Here is a 21095-nt window from a genome sequence, read left to right as displayed (position 1 = left end):
AATCAACATAACAGAAAATAACATTCTTGTTGTGCCTTGATATGAGCCAATTGTTTTTATGAGTCAAATTCTTTTATGTGTTTCAAACACAATCATTGTGAACATTTTGCTCTGATGTTATACGTGCTTTTTAGGTGACTGGCAGTTAAAATAATAAAGTTGCCATTTCAACTGAGTCTGAGACAATAAATGCCAGTGCTCAGAAATAAAGGCCATGGCTGAGCCCTGCAAACACCCACACAAATTAAGCACTGCAATTAGCTCAAGCAATTGTACTGGTGAATCTATAAAGTTTCATAAGCCTTGTCTATGCATTAATTGATGTGTGCCATGCCTTCAAGATCTTTGTATCCGTAGCACAACATCTGTATAAGACAGGAGCAGGATATGACACTGGCATATATCAGGGGCATCTGGGGTCCCCTGTTCGAAGGTGGACTGAAGTGAACTACTGTAGGGGTTTAAGAGGAGGGGGCGAGATGCTTCCCTGCCTTATGCGTCCTTTCCTCACAATAAAATGAGTGCAGACCCCGGTGAATAAAGTGGTCTGAAGGATGAGATTAAACCCAGAGGCATTATTGGAAATAGTTCCTTCATTGCATGCCAAATCATGGAATCAGAGAGCCTGATACATACAGTCCATAAGGCCAATCGTCCTAGGCTCATGTGTTATATGCACAAGCAGGAAGGCTTTCACAATATGGCCCATTGTCATTTAAAACCTGAACATCAAATGTTACCTTTAATTCAATCCCTAACTTTCAGACTAAAAGCTTTCGGAAATGGCCACTACAGCTTAAAATTCAATTGGGGTTCCCTTTTAGTGTAAGACCGGAATTCATCTTGCAAGAAAATGGAAAAATCTGGTTTTCTAGAAAGCGGCGGCAGGATGTGTGCATCCGGTGCTCTGACTTGCAGGTAGAATGATGTGGGTCATTTCTAGCCTTGCTTGCACAGTTCACATTTCCTAGAAATGTGTCTGTGCGTGTCCACGCCTGCGAAGCTTGTGTACATCCATAACCATGTGAAATTCTTACCGACTTCCTCTTCCTTTTTCCCCTTCTACCACACAGACGTACATGCATTCTCTCCCAATTAAGTACTACATCAGAAAGTGGATTGCAATAGTGGGATTTTTGCACACAATATTCAGCGCCATGGTCATCATATACAAAGGCAAATGCGAAGTTCTAGCCTACTTAAATTCCTCAAATAATTGATGTAATTTTAAAACTGCATCTCTCACTATGTGAAGGTTATCCTTTTCATTAATTCCACCTTATGTTTTATGTTGGTCGCTGTATGTTTGCTTTACATTTGTGATTACATTTTGGGTGACCCCATACAGCTATTCCTGAACAGTTCAGCTTTTTACAATATTTATCCATAGAAATGATATGTACATCCCTATAATCACTTTACTAGAGCGGGCTGTCTTCTGAAAGGGATTTGCTTAGTGCTGAATTTAAACCATCAGACAATAAATAACACAGATAAATTGCCTCACAAATCGAATAATGCTGGGGCTGGATCTAATAAAATTATCATGACAATAAGAGATTGAAAGAATCAATGTCAGATTAAGGACTGAAGCGTAAACTTGGAAAGGGAATGGAAAGGGAAGAGGTACTCAAGAAACAGGAAGGTTATTAATTGCTTATTTTGAAAAACTACTCTTGTGTGGCTACTTAATAGTGGCTGGATCTTGGATGGCTCTGAAATGAGTGAGTAACAACTCATAAAACATACTCAAAAGACTTCACTGTGCTTGCGGTCAACAGAATAGTTGGAAGACCGCAAAGGGAATGGATAGAAAGAAAGATCTGCATAAGGAGAGCAAAGGTAGTTTGCGCTCTGACTGGTGGAGCAGTCAGTCTGGTAAAATATGGTCGAGGAGTTAATGAACATATCTGTAGATTCCCCAGATTGCTTGGCCCACAGTTACTGCACAAGCCTGGTGCTCAGCACATGAGGGTATCCCATCCCAATTGGCCCAGCTCATAAATATTAATATTCTGGTTTGTAACGTGATGTAACATGTAAAGTCTCCAGTTCCGGGCAACACCTTCCACGGAATACGCTTCACAAGCAGCCACCGTTGCAAGCCTTGCTGGTTTTGGAAATAGGTCATTGCGTGTAGGACACCACCAAAGTCAGCACACGTTTGATAATGCCCCCCCCATGCAATGTTACACATTTGTAAAATTCAGTGCAAAAGCGATGTGTAAAAACAGGCATAATTACCTTTGTGCCTTGCTTTTACACTCTGTTTTGTTGTTAAATGCTGCCTGCCAATATTGCATGACAGACCGCATTCATAATGGCTTCCTATTTAATCTGTCTGTTTTAAGCATCTGCTTAAAACAGGCAGATTCCATCGGAAACCCTTGGTTTTACGCCAGCATGAAAATCTCAAACTGAAGTTCGAGTAAGAATGCCCAGTGGAAAATTAAAATCCATGTTGTGTCCATTCTCCACCCCCAAATGCCAAAAAATGCCCGGTGCTGCGGTTTAACCCTTAGTTTGGTCATTTACTTGTGTACTCCAGGGTTTGGAAATGGAACCTCTTCTTTTCTGTCCCATTAATGGTCACAATGTCAACACCATGTCAACACCATTTTATAGCAGTGTTTGAAATTGAGGGGAGCTGGGAGCTATTGATCACCTGCGTGTAGGCCAGCTGACACCGACAGCTACCAGGAGCTACATTTAGCTCCTCAGAACAACTAATGACGAGCACACAGACCTATGTGACATTAACTCTGCGCATTTGAGACATTCTATAAATAAGCATTAGGACACATCTGTATGACATCTAATAAATAATGAACAAAATGTTAAGTTTGCCTCTTATGTGAAAGTTCATTTTGTGGAGGGCTATAGACTAGCTCCTTGTTCCCCAGTAGTACCTCCTGGTCACTGGTTAATGCTGGATACCCAGGGGCTACTTTTAGCTCTTGCTTATACAATCCTAATTCCGATCCATGTATAGGTTAATGGTTTTTGATAAATACCAAATGAACAGAAGTCAGGCCACAAAAAAAAGCTGTGGTAATGTTGATGTCTCAGATCCCATTAACCAAAGACAAAAATATTATGCAAATACAGGAGTCCAGACACTTAAAAAATCAGTGTAGTACCTGGCATAAGAGAAAGCGCCATCAGGGTTTAACTGTAAATTGGCAGAAAATGTTGGCTGCAGTTACTAATGGAGATCATAGACATATGTGGGGAACTTTATCAGGGGCAAGGAGCGCTGTCGAGTGGGACACTTTGACCCTTATTACTGAGGAAACTTGGGTCAATGTTACAGAGGAGAGGATGTTTGATTCAAAGATTAGAAATAGGATGATTGAACAAAGAACGTATGGGTGGCATCGTCACTTCTGCATGGAAAATGTGGGGCGGAACATTAAAAATATGAAGAACTCAAGGGCCCCTGGGCCTAATGGGTTTGCTGCTGCTGTGTTAAAAGGGGACGATCAATTATGGTTGAGTGCACTGTGCAGTTTATTTCATAGTGTATGTGCAGACCGCCTGATTCCTGGATCATGGAGAAAATCAATGTTAGTCCTGGTTTTTAAGTCTGGTGATCGCTTGGTACTGGGAAATTATTGATTATTATCTCTTCTTGATATCACGTGCAAAGTCTTCTCTGCATTTGTTTTGGAACACTTGCAATCATGGGTGACCCCAAATAAGATTCTACACCATTTCCAAAAAGGTTTTCGTGAGGGGTCAAGTATTATTCACAACATACAAGTAATCACTGAGGTTACCAAGGGTGATGCACTTTCCATATACATCACATTTGTTGACTTTAGGTCAGCTTTCGACCAAGTAAACCGCACAACCTTTGGGAAAAAATGAAAAAATTGAGATATCCAGATTGGCTGCTAGAGATAGTGGTGACTCTACATACTAACACTACAGCGCAGATCTGTCTCGATAACTGTGGGAACTTGTCGAGATCACAACGTATGAACAGGGACCTAAAACAGGGTTGTATGCTGGCCCCCCTTTTGTGCTAGCCCACCTAGCCAAAATCTCAAAATGCCCACCCAAGATCGGAAACATCACAGTGCATGCAATGATGTAAGCGGAGGACTTGGTAGTATTTGACCATCTGCTAAGTGGTACACAGGCAGTATTAAACAAACGTGGTTGGTATGCTGGGGAGCACGATTTATCGGTAAACCTGGGCAAAACAAAAGCTTTGTTGGTATCAAGGAAAAAGGTAAACTGACAAAAATTAAGTTCTGGTCTAGGGATTATTGATTACACTTACACTTACAAATACTTAGGCCTGGAACTGTCTTACAAGGGTGACTATAATGTCATTGTCGGGTCTAATTACAGAAGAGCGAAGCAAATCCCTCACCTGATCTGTAAACATGTAAAGGACCATGCAGGGTTTTTCTTTTGAGGAGTGCGCTTACCCTATACAAACAATGGTTTTGTCCATCCATCTTGTATGGTCTTGAGGAATTCATCCACAGGAATATAAACTGGCTACAGTTATCAGAGGGTGCTTTTGCCGCTATGTTCTGGGTTTACCGTGGAATACTCTGGTTTAGTATATTCGCCGTGAGCTAGGCCTGACATCATTTAAAGCTCTATTGCTTAAGCGAAAGGCTGAATTATTCATCCGGGCTTTGATGTCACCTTCATGATCTCTGCTGACGATATTTGGTGAGCAAATGGTTAAAGTTGAACAGGTCAATGACTTCTTTTAGGTGTTAAGTTGGCACCCTAAATATGTTCCATTTTGGCATTGCAAAAGAAGCGCTGGGGCGCAGAGTGCTAAATTGGGACAGGTTAAATAACTACAATCACCTGTATCAGTTACACTTGTACCCTATGGTGGCTCAGGTGGTCCATAAATATCTGCGCCCACAACAATATGTGTTACTCTGCCCCAACCCGGCTGTCTGCAGATTTCATCTAATTATGTGCAATGAACAGTTGCTTGTGCGTGCAAAATACGGGGGTAGGTGGAATTTACCCCACCCCCCCCCCCCAGAATCCCGATTCTGTCGTATATGTACTATTCGAACTAACACGCAGTCGGTGAAGCATATACTGACTGAATGTCCACGGCTGGGACCACTTTACATGACCACGTTGGGAAAATGTGTTTATAATCTACATGCGATCCAATCTGAGGAATTCTGGGCAGTATGGCTGAACTCTGATCTGGTCGCATTGCACTTAGCACTTTATAGAGTCTGGGTGGAGGCCTTAAAACACCTCCGGGTTTGTCAAATAATGATAGGTTCAACTGTGGGTTGGTAATGAAACAAATGTATCAGTCTAAGTTTAAAGTAAAGGTGTGAAATTGCATAGTGATAGAAATAAATTGGTAATGTTTTAAATTGTTTTAAACTGTGTAAAATGATATACTGAAATTCAATTGTAAGGTGAAATGTGATTAGCAGATGTATTTCTACTTGAATGTATATTTATATTCTAATTAAATAGATTATTGAATTGTAAATAGGTACATTTTAGGTTAAATGTGTTATGAAGGCAACTTGATATTAATTAGTCGATTTACATATGTGATTTATAAATTAATTTGAATTTGTTAATTGTAAATTTCTGGATAGAGCTACATCCAATAAATAAATAAATATATCACTAACAGCAAATGATTGCCCACTGTGAAGGGGGATTGAAATGTGTGTTTGTGTGCCTCGCTGGGCAGCGAAAGATTGAGGATGAAATTGACACTCTAGGCCATCCTTTAATATGGAAGAAAAGGAGAGACTTAGTCTACTCTTGGGCCCCAGCAGTGGGGTCTCTGAAGAGAGGGGATAGTTAATATATCTATGCCATGCTTTCCTGAGCAATGGCCAATCGAAACACAAATAAAAATGCATTCAAACTTGATTCTAAAGGAGTCGCTTACATTCATTTCACTCATTTAAAAGAACTTTTGGAGAGAGCTCAAGCTTGCTGTAACCAGACCTAATGAAATAAAATGCTGCTGTCACAACGTAAACCAGTTACAGAGTTGTACCATATAATTATTCTGCAATACAAAAGCAGCTGGTTTACTTTATGTATCAGTGTAAACAGTTTGAAGCACGCTCTCATGCTTGAAGGATGCTTCATGGCGCTAGCGAGTAGCAGAGGTCTGCAAAGGCGGCTAAGATCTACTTGAAAGGCTTTGAAGAGGCTTGTGAATTTACTGTGGTTTTGCTGTAGAAATCTAATAGAGTCTCCAAGATGGCATGAGACTTGTGCACACAGATTGCAACTTCAAATGTATCTGAACTTTTCTACGCAGAAGTCAAATCATAATAATATGTGTTCAAAAGGCAAACTAAATGAGGGGTTTGATGGAGATTTGCGTGGACACTGTGATCAGAACAGGGAGTTTGGTTTAAGTACCTCCTTCACTAATTCACTAAAAGCAGGTTTGAAGTAAGTTTAGCCCTAACACCCATTTGACCTAGCGTTGTATACACCCTCATCGTAAACACAAAGAAGTAGCAGCAAGCAGACACAAAACAAAGAAACAGCTGGCCACATAGATATAAGTCTCAGTAAATATATAGGTATAGGCTTATGCATCAGAAAAGGGAAACGTATTGCTATAGAGATGGGGGTAGGTTTAGGAACATGAATATGTGTAAGTATAAACATAGGACTGGGCATCTTGTTCTACGTTAATATAGGCACATGGTAAAGTTATAGGGATAGAGGTAAGTGTACTTACAGGTATAAATAGAAGCATAGGAATACGTATAGAAATAGCTGCAAGAATAGTATGAGTATAGGCGTAGGTAGGAATATACGTTTAGGAAAAGTATAAGTATGTGTAGGTGCACGAATATAGTTATAAGTATGGGTGTGGGTATAATTACACTTGCTAGTGTAGTTGTAGGTATACGTTTCAGAATAACTATAGGAAAAACTATAACTAGCTGTACATTTAGGTATGGTTAAGGATAGGTATAGAAATGGGGAAATGTATATTTAGGCGTGCAAATATGTATAGGCTGGAGTACAGGCATAGGTAAAGCTACACGTGGAGACATTAGATGCGGCATATCTATAATATAACATGGCGCGCTAGCTCTTCTGCTTGAATTATACAAGTGAAGGTGTTAAGGTGGGGACAATATGACGCATGCTGCAGAAACCAAATACATACAAAACCAACACATTGAAAAGTGTCATTTCTTTTATTCAGGGGTTCAGTGCATACTTTAAGGCAGTGGCCAGTCCGTCCCTGGGGCTCGCCACACGCCACACCCAGGACCCTAACCATGGATTCCCTTGCTCTGGTGGGTCGAAGCTGCGTTGCCACCTTATTTCCCGACGCCCCCGACCTGAGCTTCTGGGAGGGGCAGTATTACAGATTTAAAAAGCCCCCGCCCAAAAAGCCCCAGAGCTGGGGGCACATGAGATCCCCGAAAGCTGGGGCCCTGCCTGAGGCCAGCTCTTTCCTGTCGAGTCTGACCCCACCCCGCCTCAGAAGAAAAGGAAAGCTTCATGCGCGCGGCGTATTACGCACAGTTAAATCTCTAACCTTGCACAATGTGCGCACCCCGGTGACTAACACTGGAAGGTAAACTCCGCAGCTGGCCGCGTGCGTGGTGCGCGCGCGCGCGTCTGCGTGTGACCGTGTGTGTGTGTGTGTGTGTGTGCGCGCGCGGTGAAAGGAAGAGCGGCCTCGCGCCGGAGCCTGTCTGTCAGGGTCTGGCCCCGCCCCCTTCCTCGTCGGCGCCGGCGCGAGGAAGTTTCTCGCTCGTATTATCACTGATGCCCCGGGCTCGCGCGCAGGCAGAGCACAGCCAGGCAGGCTCGCGTGCAGAGTGACTGACGAGGGGCCCCGGCAGTGTCTGATCGCAGAGAGCGAGGACGCATGATGAAGGAGCACTGCCCCACCTACAGCCCCGTCTGCTGCGAGCCCGCGCTAAGCAGCCTGCAGCCGCTCGACTCTGACTTCATGTCCGTGTGCTTGTTTGCAGAGGAGTCCTATCAGAAGTTGGCCATGGAGACGCTGGAGGAGCTGGACTGGTGCCTGGACCAGCTCGAGACCATCCAGACGTACCGCTCCGTCAGCGAGATGGCATCGAACAAGGTAAGGCTGCTGTGGAAAGGAGAGTGGCATGTGAATGGCATGTATCAGCACCTAAAGGTGGACTACCCTACAGGGGGAATGTGGGGGCTTGCCAACTGACTGCGGGTTCTATGAATAGGTGCCAGGGCTTGAGGGGGTCAGTCTCATGGCAAGGGCCCCTGGCATGTGCCTGGCACTGTGCGGGGGGCTAGTACCCTTTCATTGCCCCTGTAGGCCAGTCATCCTTGACTATATGCATTGCAAAGTGTGTTCTGCACGAGGCATGGTTCGAAGTGACAACTACGGGCTGCTTCTGCTTTATTTATTTTTAACTTCATTTTACTGTTAATGTTTCCAACATAAAGCTCAAAGGGACGTGCTCACACAATTTCAAAAACAGTTGTTGCCGCGCACACAGACGGAGAACCTTTCCCTTGACAGCCAAACCTATTTTGAGGGTTGTGTGAAGCATTTCAAGCAATCGCTGCGAATAGTGTATACTGTATCCATTGACATATGTTTAGAGAGGTGACGGCAAGGCTGTGGTCATGCTTAAGTTGGACTTCCCAATAACTTTGGTATTTTTCACTTCACTTATGTGGAAGTTGTTCTTCCTATAGAAAGAACACGTGTTGGTGCGCGTTGACCGACCAATCTGCAGGAAACTTAGTGGGGGGAAACAACCCTCTCACACCCCTGAGAACATTTTGTGACGCTCCAGCAAGGGAAGAAAAGTGTATCTTGTGTCATCTTTATTGGACGCATGTATTGCAAAATATATGATTCTCTGAGTCTTCCCTCAAGAGCAGTGCGAATAGTGGATTTCACAAAGAATGCACTATTGTAACACACAGCACGTGCAGCCATTGGACACTTTCGTACAGTCCCGTGAATCCACCCTTCAAACATGCAACCTCACTTGTTATCACAAACACTTGTGCAATTAGTAAAGATGGTCGCTGGGTTGCCATTCGTTTGTGAAGCGGTGTATGCCCTGGGGTAGACTTTTAAGCGCCGCAGGTTGGCTCAGTGTTTATTTCCCAATAATGCTGCAACTCATTTTATGGACCTCAGAAGGGTGGTAGGCTGGGTGTACCCGGACTGGTGTTGGAACTGCCCTTTTATTTAAAGAACTGGATTTTCTATCCTCATGTGGTACAGGTGAACTGTCCGAATAGATTATGTTTCACAGCTTGTATTTGGGAAACCCACTCCCGTCTGTCATCTCCTCACCGGAACATTGAGGAAACAAAGTTGGTTGTATCTTATGTGTGGAATTGGTGAGCAATCGGTATGTTGCATTCCTCAAGGAGAGCAAGCGAAAGACCCATCTGACGTGTGTGCAACTTTTACTGGGGCCCACATGTTGAAGGGTTCAGCCCCAACATGCATGACGCTTCTGCATAAGCACGTGGAAGGCTCGTTCAAAGGACGTGCTTTCCTTCTGTGCCACGCTGAGGCGGCCACGCATGCGCAGAGGAGCTTGGTATCACCCACAGCCCCTGCCCTGGGACGTGACCATGTGTCCATAGGCACCGGGCTCAAGGTGCTGACAACCAGTCTAACACCCAGATGCGAGCATGCACACCAAAATGCAACATCTGGCAACGCGGAATGGGCGGGCGGGGGAGGGGACCGACATTCGAACTTTCTAGGTAGCGCTACTATTTCACTTCGTGTTACTGTACTCCTTTATGCTTATGCATAAAAAGGTGAATCGTATTTCCATGTTTACTGGTGAAATGTTCTTGTTACTTAATTTAGGAAATCTCAGCGCCCTTCCTTTGTACATGACACTGGAGGAAAGCACGCATGACTCCAGGCCGTTTTATTATTTCTTAAATTGTTTGCACAAAAACATTCAGATTGGTGGCAGGGCCTAATTATTTTTTTTAAAATTATTATTATTATTTGTATCACATGAGCAGGTGTTTAAACACATGGGGCGTGATTTACAAAATACGGCGGAGTCTCATTGCCAATGAATGCTTTGTTTACCAAGTCTAATGACTGGTGGCGGACGCCCCCCCCCCCCCCAACACATGCGCCACAAGAAGGCTGCTACGTGGACACAAGCGAAGGCACGCCGTGTAGGGCTGCTGTTGCAATAAGGCCACTTTAGGCAGCTGTCTAAGGGTTCAGCGGCAACTAGAACTCAATTGTGGCCCTAAGCGAAGCGGATGGGTTCCCAAATAAAGCCAAAACTAAGGTTGTGGAGGCCACTTCTCCGGGGTTGGCAGAAGCCCTTGCGCCTGCCTGAGGCCTCTGGGTGATGTATTCATCTTTCACTGAACAGCTGTGACTTGGAGTGCCTAGTAGACTTGCTGTGAAAGGAGAAGCGGCCCTCCGGTCTGTGATGTGGTTTAAACCACCTATTCGAACATTGGAATGTTGCCAGCTCCATTGCAGACAAAGCAATGGCGGAGTGCAATAATGGCTGGTATAGGCCCTCCATCCCAACATTCCAAAGTTCTTCTTCCACTCTCCTTGTTTGAAACGCATTTTGCCTTCACCAAATGATAAGTTTGAATAGCAGCAATTCGCCCTCTGCAGGCCCTTCCCAGGTGGTACCTTGGCATCAGGGAAACACCTGAGCGAACGGGGGTATAACAGCCACTAGGAGTGCACCGCTATTGCTTAAATAAGAAGGGGCGTTCATAAATCATAAACTGTCAGTAGACGTGCTTGCAGAATTAAGTTACATTCTAGCCCGAGTGTTTCATCTTTTTCTGCCTGGCACCCGTCGCTGGTGTCATGTGATCACGAAGCAGACCTGCCTGTCATGCCTCTAGTGCCCGGGAGGGTGCTTTGCTGAGTGTTGTGTTTCTCCCTCGAGCACCGGGTCCCAACCTTTCCCGCACATGGCAGCGTCAGATACTGCAGCCTGAACAACGCGCGTCAAGCCCTTCGTGGCCTTCAAGGAGCTATATTGACATACAAGGGCCCTAATTCAATGGAATTTTAGCGCAGTGCAGAGTGACTTTGCACTGCAAAAATACACTTTGCACCACTCTGTATATCAGGCCCGGTTCAACGTGTTTGTTGACAGTGCAAAGTCACTTTGCACCGTGCTAAACATTCCATGAATTAGGCCCAAGTAGATAAGCTAAGTTGCAGTGTGGTTGCACGTGTGTGTGTGTCTTGGGTGGGAGGGGAGGGAGGGGGGTTAGACAGGAGGCCCTGGGTGCTGCTGTGGCTTTGACCATCCTTCGCATACGTCTCCTATTGGCGGGTAATGGATAGCCCTAGTCACGTGTGATCCAGTAGTGGTTGATGGTGAGTCACTGGAGATTAATTTATCCTCATGCCAGGCACTGATTATTGTGCAGAGCCTATTTTAACATGCCTACAGACCGGCTTTTGAAAGTTTATCTCAGTTCACCTATTCAACCCACAGCGGTTATGTTCTCCTAAACCAGTTAGTGAATAGTAATTTGCGCAATACAGCGGTCATTTATTTTTTTATTTAATTGCTTATAGCGCAAACCTCGCTTGATAGCAGCAGAGCGCTTTACACTTGGCATTTTATGCAGTAGTGCAGTACTGTTTGTTGGTGGAGTGAGGGTGGGATTTGTATTCGTCTGGCAGCTATTGTTGAAAGAGCCACGTTTTTAGTGTTTTGCTTGTGCACTGAGCATCCTTTCCTGAAAATGGCCCTGCATTAGAGTGGCTTTCACACATTTATTATCATGTGGCCACCTCGACTTCTGGCTCTGGAGTGGGCCTGGATTTCTGTGGCCTGTGTGTCTGACTCGCGGCTGTTCCTATCCAGACCTGCAGGTCTCCCCTCTGCCGTGACACGTCATCTCACTATGTGCCCCTCTCCTTCTGAACAGACGGCGCCCCTTCCCATGTCAGAAACAGGTGTTTGCTGCTAATGCAATTTCCTGATGCCCTTGCCATGTGGCAATCTGTCTTTGCTTCTGCGAATCAATGAACTCGTTTATTAGTTCCACTTTCTGCAGGGCTGAGTTTCATTACCCTGATGAGTAGCATCCGCCATCGAAATGGTTTTGTAGGGGGGCAAAGAAGCGTCTTAAAAGGATTGCTTGTCCTGAAAAAACCTAGGATTATCCTGATTTCAAGGAGTTGCAATTCACTTGTATGGCGCTCAAAAGTCTAAATTGGCCCACAGGGGCGTGTGCTTCCTCTGAGTGGTTGCTATATCCTTCTCGTGAAAGGTTTGCTTTGATGGATAGAAGACTCGTTTCCCCCACACTATCTTGGGCCAGGTGTATTGTAAGGTTGGGGAGCGTGTAGCTGAACCTGGCACACTTGGGATGACTTTCCAGTGGCGCCTATTTCACCAAAATTATAGAGGTAGTGAAAGAGACATCGCACAACCTTTGTACTCTATGACATCACAGGAAGTCGCGCTACATGGTCTTTGACACAGATCATGAACGGTTGCATTTGTAACCAAACTATATTGCAAAGTTACAGCGTGTTAACAGAGTTTAGTAGCAGGCTTACGATACTGTTTCGAAAACTAGCACGAACTGAGGACATTCATACTTTCTATGCACCATTAGCGAGATTGGTGAAATTACAGGGGCTGCAAAAGCAGTCAACTGAGTTAACAAGAACAAGAAGCAACATTAGGGTACTGACTGCTGCCCATAGCTACCCACAAATGATGTCCACGTGGCTTCCTGCAGAACCTCCACAGCCGTTGAGATACAAGATACACGCTATGTCCCCGGATCTTGTAGAAAGAGTGTGCCGATACCACACACAGTAGCTTCCCTGTGCTGGGGACCACAAACATGTTTTAGTGGAATTCAAAAAGGGAAGCGAAAATTGTTCAGTTCTCCTCTAGACGGGAAATGGTCCTCCAACCATCTGACTTCAATCGGGAAAGTGGTCCATAATACAGTAACTGAAACCGAGAAGGTGCGAACAGCCAGTCATTTTACACCGGCCATTGGGATTACGAGAAGAAATTATGCTGCCCTTGTTAAGGACCGGTTTGGTGCATATTTTTTTTAATGTTCTGCTTTGTAAATGTGGGCGCATTCTGGCATCAGGCTCTCTGGATTCTGGAATTCTTTCATTAGAGTCGTTAGTAACCCTGGGTAAGCACTGTGCGAATAGTCCAAGGTGGACACCAGGTACCTTGGGGAGTGGACGCTGCTAGGAAAGTTCAGAAAAAGGGTTTTTTTAAAACGCTTTTTTGACCAGAGTACAGACGTGGGGGACCCTGGCATCCAGTAGTACTTTCTTGTTCTTTACTATGGGTCCTGGATGAGGTTGTACTCCCAGCCACCAAGTGAAAGGCCCTGGTCTGGTATGTTTACCCATGTCCATGATCTCGGATTTAGTTTGGTTTATTTTAAGACAGTGGGCCTCATTCCGAGTAGGGCGGTAACGGATACCGGGCACCGGTAAGGAGACCGGTGCGGTAATCCCTTACCGCCCTACTACGAGGTCCCTTAGAGGGTCCCTTCCTTAATGCCAGGTCTGACCTGGTGTTAAGGACGGGACCCGTTAAGGGACTTCAGAGCTAATAACGGTACCGCAAATTGCGGTACTGTTATTAGCTACTTCCCCATTCCCATTGAACCCTATGGGGGCTCAAATGGGAATGGGGAATGGTTTTTTCAATGGGGACTTACCGGTCCCGCAAAGGTCGGACTACAATGGGAAGTCTCCATTGAACGAGACCAGTGCCGGTACCGTTATTGGAGGCAGTTATGGGCAAAATAGTGCCATGACTACCTCCAATCTCGGAATGAGGCCCAGTATCATTAAGCTAGCCCAATGGGACATAGCTCTGTACAGTAATTATATAAAAATTCACTCAGAAACTTGTTTTGTGTTGGCAATAAAAAGGCCATGGATTTTTATTATATATAATAATAAAAACATAACTGAGTATTATGTGTATTCCCCAACAAACAGGTGTGCAGTGTCTTCTTAACTCTGTACTTTTGAGCACTTGGGCCAGGAACTTCCAGGCCCATGCCGCCCTCTCTGTTCCTCTGTTGCACGACTTTCAGACACCGTCCTTTGTCCTGCAGTTGGCCAAACATACCTTTTCCAGGGGTGGGTGGGATCTGGGCAAGCCAGTGCAGAATCCTGATGCACTCAGACCAGAGTGTTTTTTCTGCAGGGCTGCTTCAGCAGAAATTGTGCCCTGGGGCCATGCCATGCATATGGCTACTGGCAGCCCAAATGGTGGGCCTGCACTGACAGCCACATTGCACCTCTGTGCATGGCTTCCTGCCTCTCCCATTGTCTCAGGGTTCTCTCACCCTTTGAAGAAGAGAAGAAGAGACACTAGGGGTTTTGCCACCAGCCACCCATTAGCACCTTTTGCTGGCTCCCCTTTCTGTCAGGCTCCTCCTGTGAGTCCTGCAGCAGGAGAGGAAAGGGGGGGGGTGTGCCTTTTGGCCGCCTTTTTCCCCCCTTAGTCCCTCTGTACCCCTGGGAAGCTATCCAACCTTAAGGGTCTGTGCACTTGAGCACCATGGGGTGCCCTCATTCCGCAGCACTGGACATAACCCATCTGTCACTTGACAGCAGGATGTCTGTGAAAGGTGTGGAGTCACTGGGCTGGTCGGTGACAGGTTTCCAAATCATTTGTGTAGCATCTGCTTAGTTGTAGACATTGACACCAAATGCTGTATTCGGCCTGCGAAGAGGACTAATATAAATGTGCATTAGAAGAGATGGAAGTGCGGAGCCCAGTGGAAACCCACATTCAAGGGGCCAGACTTTGAAGTTAAAAGGTGAGAGTGAAACTGTCCATCGTCGTCGGTCTGACAGGAAGGAGTGAAGCCATCCGTCCATCCTAGGATCGATCATTCACTTTCTAGCGCTCTGGGATGAGAGGGAGGGCTCTTATGATTCAGTATCAAAGGCAGAAGAAAGATCAAAGCGCACCTGTACCATTTTGGCCAGCCCGCCCTCTCGAGTCATCCAGGACGGAGGTGAGGACGGAGGGCCTAAGTGCCACGCCAAGGTCTGAATCCCATCCGCAAAGGATCTGGAATGTAATTTTCCTAGACACATTTTTGCAATCAGCACATCACTCTTTTCTTCAATAAGTTTTGCCAAATAAGGGAGGGGGAATTGGAGAGGTCAGATGGATCTATATGCGAGCACCTGCAGTCTCTGCATTGATAGAAGGTAGGTTTTCTATGTCCCAAATACCTCAAATGGAGGTTGATATTTCATAGCGAAAGAAGAGGGTATTTCCCCAATTTCCCCATTGCCATCAAGCAAGAAGGGCCCTTGACTCACCTCAGCGTTTTGCTTTTTCAATCAGAGAGAGGGTGCATCTGATGCCTTTGTCTCATGTTTCAGGGGTATGCAACCTTTGGCTCTCCAGATGTTTTGGACTGCAACTCCCATACTCCCTAACCAGCATAGTCAATAGCCAGATATCATGGGAATTCTAGTCTGAAACATCTGGAGCTCCAAAGGTTGTAGACCCCTGGGCTATAGTAACACAGATACTTAGACGCACACAATGTGGCCATTCCAAATGTGGGTTCTCTGGTGTCTGTTGGATGCAAAAGTCAAACAATGCAAATATTTCTCCTTGTTCTCTCAGGGTGAGTCCTACTGCAGTCCAGAAAGTAAGTGAGCAGTTCCGTTTGTTGAGCATCTGTTGGCTGCATTATTGGCGCAGAAGCACTTTCGGATTGGCCAACAGGTATCAACATGGCCTGACTTAGGGCAGGGCTGCCCGGGCGGCCGCACAGTGAGCAATTAGCCCTCCTGCCAAGCCAGCTCGGGGGAGTCTTTCAAGGTTTCCCCCGAGCTGGCGTGGTGGGCAGGGTCGGACTCGAGCCTAACATTGTCTCAGGCACCAATAAATAAGTTGCATAGTGAAGTAACTCATCAAACTGGACCCCATTGGCCAAAAAAGTGGCCCACTTTGACACAAAAAACTGGCCCACAGTTGCAAATGTCAATTCATTCCTTTTGTGACAGACTGTTTCAATACTACTAATTGAGGAGTTTTCTGTTAAAATGTAATGCATTTTGTGCAATTCAAAACTACTAGCCGCATAGTGAAGTAACTCATCAAACTGGCCCCCATTGGCCAAAAAACGGGCCCACAGTAGCACATTTTTGGTTCGGGCATTGACCTGTTGCCCTACAGGACAGTCCGAGCCTGGTGGTGGGAAAAGGTGCGGTAGGCACCCTATTGAAGTGAAATGCACTTTCCGGGCGCTGCCGCCACTAAGGCGGCCCATGGGTGCCAAAGTCATGCCTAGGGCATGCCAGCTGGAGTCAGACTGCAAAACCGTGATGGGCCAGCATGTGGTTCCCAGTGAGGTCAGTACTCCGATGACTAGCACGCCACTCTAGAAGATATGCACAAAAACCAGTGGGGTGCGGTGGTGAGGTTGGGGGGGTGACGAGGGCAATCATGGGAGTGAAGGGAGCATTCCATGGATGTTTAGCAGGAAAAACTAGCCTGCTTATGGCGTCCCCTTATTTAAGAAGGCATCAAGCACACGCCTAACCCATGTTCTTGATGAAAATTTGTGAAGTGTGTTTTTTTAAGAACTTTTTTTTAACAACTCTTCTTCGATGACATTGACTTTGCAAACACACCCAGGAAGACCTGTACAGTTAACTTTAAAATGATTTCCCTGTTCAGAAAAAAACAGATGTTTTGCAAACAGGATGTGCGGGCTCCAGGCTCTGAGAGAGGCATGGAAAGAGAGACAGCGAGGAAAGGAAGACGGCGCATAGGCGCAGCAGGATCCCGAGGCAATAACACGATAAAGGGCGACCTCTCCCCGTGACCTCGGGCTCCGCGCGGCTCCCGGCCCTGCCGCGGCTGCCAAACTACGTCAGTGCGAGTGATAGTAGGGCCGGCGCAGCAGCTGGAAGTGTGACTCGAATTTCCTGTCTCCTTCCTGACGAACTTAGGCAAAAGTACAGGGTTGCAAAAACAAGCAGCGGGAGGAGGGGTAGGTGGGCGACGACGGGAGTCCTTGCAGGGGAGCAGACGTTGCTAGACCTCCCCCAGAACTGTGGTTTTGGAAAGATTTTAACAACGTTATGTAGGGAATGTTGGCATGCGCTGTACCTTAAGAGTAGCCTCTCCCAAGTTTTCTAAGAAAAACAATGAAATGTAAGCTTTGACATTCATGTATTGCAGAACGGTAAAAGTTACGTTAAATAAAAATAAAATAATAAGTGAAATAACCCGCGTGTGGCCCTGCTGTCGGTTGCGAGAGCAAGTGAGGGGGGGTGGGGGAGGGTCAGGGGAAAATGTATTTTCTTTCTTTCTTTCTTTCTTTCTTTCTTTCTTTCTTTCTTTCTTTCTTTCTTTCTTTCTTTCTTTCTTTCTTTCTTTCTTTCTTCCTTTCTTTCTTTCTTTCTCTCCCCCTCCCTTTCACCCTTCCTCTCCTCCTCTCTCACTATTCTTCCCTCCTCTGATTCCTTCTCTTTCACTCGTGGCAGAGGTTCCCATTGAAGTGGTATTCTGACCTTCAGCAACATTTTTTCGAAGACAAGACCGGCTGAAAAGCTCCTGACCAGTGTATACTTTTTTGGCAACTGCGCCCGCATTTCCTGTGAGGCTGTTTTTCCCCGGCAAGTTCCTGCCCCGCTTTTCACCCATACTTTAGTAACAGCTGAATCCGAGTTGTCTATCTTCATGAAAAAACGCTTTTGGACAGGGGCATACATCTTTCCATAGGGAGTTTGTGTGGGTGCAATTTACAGACGTGTGAGCCCACCCGAGTAAATCAAGAATGAAACTCTGTTGTATCTACAATAGCCTAGTGGGCCAAGTGCCAAGAGGCTATGTGCATTTCTGCACAGCCTGCTCATCAGTGTACATCTGCCAGGCCAGAATCGTGCCCACGACTGCGTGCTCTTTCCTTTGGACGGTGCCAAGCTGTTTAGTCTTCGCCTTACTTTGCTGCCACTTCCTTTGTTGGACAGGCATGCCCAAATCAGTGCGTCTCCCAACGGCAGGCGTGTTGATCCGCTTGGCAGCTGGCAGGACAAAGAAACTTCTGCTTCTTTTGTCTTTAGAGACAAATCCAGCGAGTTATGAATCATGGCCCTGAGCACAACAGTTCCTGATTACTCTGGCGGGAATCCCCATGTTGCTCTCATATGCAGCTCTGAAACTGATGGCGGAAGCGCAAAGGCGTTCAGGCACCGTCCCCGAGAGGTTGTAGACACACCGGCAGCAACTACTTTTGTGTTCCCCTCTTTACTTAATTTGTAGCCACCAGCAGTGATTCATTGAAAATACGGAATGACGGTATGTTGTTCGTTACAGGCCGCCGCAGTTAACATATTGCCGTTTTCAATATCGCCACTGAGCCTTCGACATGTGCACCAATCATGATCAGAGAGCAGAAAGCAATTCTTTCACACTTTATTCAAGTTAATCATAGCCTCCTATCAAATAAGACTGCTCCCAGGGATTATTTATTGGGTTTTCCTGGATCTTTTTAGGACCTTCCAATTTACAAGCAGCTGTAGGATTTTCAGTATGTTATATCCCCCATCGTTGCATGTATGTATGCATGTATGTAGGTATGTTTGGGATTTATAAAGCGTGAGCGTAGCTTGTCAGCAACGAAGCCCTGTATATAGGGCACACACCTAGGGCGTTACAGTTGAGGGTGTGTGGGTAGCAGAGGAGCTGGGATGGATTGTGGAGTAGGGGAGGCAGGAACCCCACATGGGGGATTAGAGTAGAGTGCTGCGATCAGTGACTGGCAAGATGTCCTTTGAAGAGTAGGATATTCACATTCTCCTTGAAGTATACCATGGTGGGTGGAGACATTGAGATGTTTTATCAACTTTATAGCAGACTCAATTTTCACTGCAGTGGATATGTTTAGAGCTTGTGCACATATTTTGTTCCTTTGCTTCCAACAAAGCTTATCTGCAAGAGACAAATAAAAGAGTATCTAAACCAAGGGGAGATGTGTCCCATCCTGGCATATACATGCCTGCTGTTGTGATTTTTATTCTCTGGTGACTTAATGCACTGCCTAATGTCCGCCCATAGTGACTTCTAGGCCCTCATTATAACTTTGCCGGTCCAGAAAAAATGCCATTAATTCCGGCACCCGCATTTTTTCCGGACTGGCAAAACTCAAGTTTGCCAGTTGAGGCCACAGATCTCCCAGTATGCCGGACCTGCCGGTAGATCAGGCCCTTACTGGCAAATTAATCCCTGAATCAGTGGCACCGGTAATACTGTACCAGTGATTCAGGCAATCCCATCCCATGGAGTCCTGTCAGACCGGACTCCATCCAATGGGAACTTACCGTCATCTCTGCTGCCTGTAATATCCTGGTAATACCGGGATATCGGGCCGCGGAGACGGTAAGGCAGTTTCTCCCAGCGAAATACTGGCAAAACTGTAATGAGGGCACTAGACTCCCAAGTGATGGACTTTGCTCTGGTTCTTCGTTGTATTGGGCAAAGTAAACTCTTTCCGACTCCCCCTGCCTCCACCGTCCACCCACGCCTTTTCTCGGTTTGCATCTCCCTGCAAAAGGTAAGTGCAAAAAAACAGTCTGGCAAAGCCTATGTGCAAGTTAATGTGTATTTTGCTTATCCACAGTTTTGTAGTATGAAAGATTGTGATGTAGAGCATGGACCAGTGTGCGGATCGTCTGCGGCGCTCGTTTATAGCTCTCTTGGATGGCTATGTGTTTCCCAGGGTCGTCTTGTAGTCATTCAGACATCATTGGCCGACCACAATAACCAAAACAAGCGCATATTCATATGAACCAGCATGAAATACAATGGCCTGGAAAGCATGAATCCTACCTGCCTCTGCGGCACAATAATGCTGTGATTTGCCATTCCTTCATTTTATTCCTGCGATTATAAGGACTTCACATTTAAACGTGGTCTGCTTTTTTCAGTAATCCAGAGCAAAAGTCTTTGAAACACAAGAGAAATCAATCCTGATGCAGCATAAATATCCAATTTCGAGAGTACAACACAGAGTCTAATTCACAGTGTAGACCACCGCGCCCCACGCGGTTTCCCGGCGCGACGGCAACCTGCTACACATTGGAGAGCTTGGCACAACCAGGAGTTAAGCTGTTTTCTAGATGGGGAACTTGAGAGTCAACCCAAAGAGTATATGGACACCATTCCCAACTGTTGCAACTTGTGTGCAGGAGAATGCCTTTCGTTCCGTTCCTGTTACTTTAAACCTGGAGGTTTGGATTCCTGTAGAGGCAATATAATCCCAAACCGCACGCTGCGACGAAAACCCTCATTGTAAAAGGCAGCCGGTGAAGGGAAACGCTGTATGATGGAGAAATTATCACTTATTTCATGCTCCAAATTACTTTGATTTCAGCATTTTGGTCAGTCTGAAGTCGGGAAAGCAACTTGTAGGATTGGCTGCTGTGATGAAAGCCACAATAGTCCGATCTAGAATCGGTTGCCACCCCTGGCTATGATGGTTCATTGTTGGAGGCCAAACGGGAAACATTGAAGCATTCCTCATGGGGTGACGGATGCGTTTTGATTTTTCAACTCCTTGTTTGTTAAAAGACAAATGAAAGACCACATTGATTGCTAGATAGATAGGAATGACTCGTTTAACTCGTCAAGAGTGGACAGGTTTTCATGGAGTGGCTATCAGCCTAACTAATTAATTCCGAAATCCTTCAATCATTAAAGTAAAGTGTCTGTGATACAGTATTTTGGACTGAAAAACCACCCTAAGTGGAGATTCGACAAGCCAATAAGTTAGGCATCCTTCTTCAGGACAGCACAACGAGTAATATATTCATGTATATGGAACCTTCAGTTTAGGAAAGTCTAGGCCCCACATAGAGTGCCCATGTTAGCCATTCTCCTTCAGCTGCATTGTACACCCATTCAAGCAAGAATCAAGTTTAAAGCACTGGTCCTCGTGTTTAAGGCTCTTCACGGAATGGGAGCTACATATCTGCAACATAAGTTTCAGTTCCATTGTCCTAATTGTACCTTGGGATCATCCCACACTTTGTCCTTAGTCAATATCATATTAAATAGATTATGGACAATGGGCCGTTC

At 45.7% G+C, this 21095-nt stretch overlaps 1 protein-coding gene across 4 annotated transcripts in view; it reads left to right on the top strand.

Annotated features, from left to right (window-relative positions):
* Window positions 1-21095, top strand: part of PDE4B (phosphodiesterase 4B) — a 2420935-nt gene that overhangs the window by 2360769 nt on the left and 39071 nt on the right. For all 4 annotated transcript variants that reach the window (XM_069641971.1, XM_069641970.1, XM_069641972.1 and 1 more), the window contains one exon: window positions 7983-8095. In XM_069641971.1, the coding sequence (XP_069498072.1) occupies window positions 7983-8095 (113 nt within the window). The remainder of the gene's footprint in view (window positions 1-7982; window positions 8096-21095) is intronic.

Source organism: Ambystoma mexicanum, chromosome 1q (assembly GCF_040938575.1).
Source record: "Ambystoma mexicanum isolate Mex_15411 chromosome 1q, UKY_AmexF1_1, whole genome shotgun sequence".
In the NCBI taxonomy this organism is placed as follows: domain Eukaryota; kingdom Metazoa; phylum Chordata; class Amphibia; order Caudata; family Ambystomatidae; genus Ambystoma; species Ambystoma mexicanum.
This window is presented reverse-complemented; position numbering and strand designations above follow the sequence as displayed.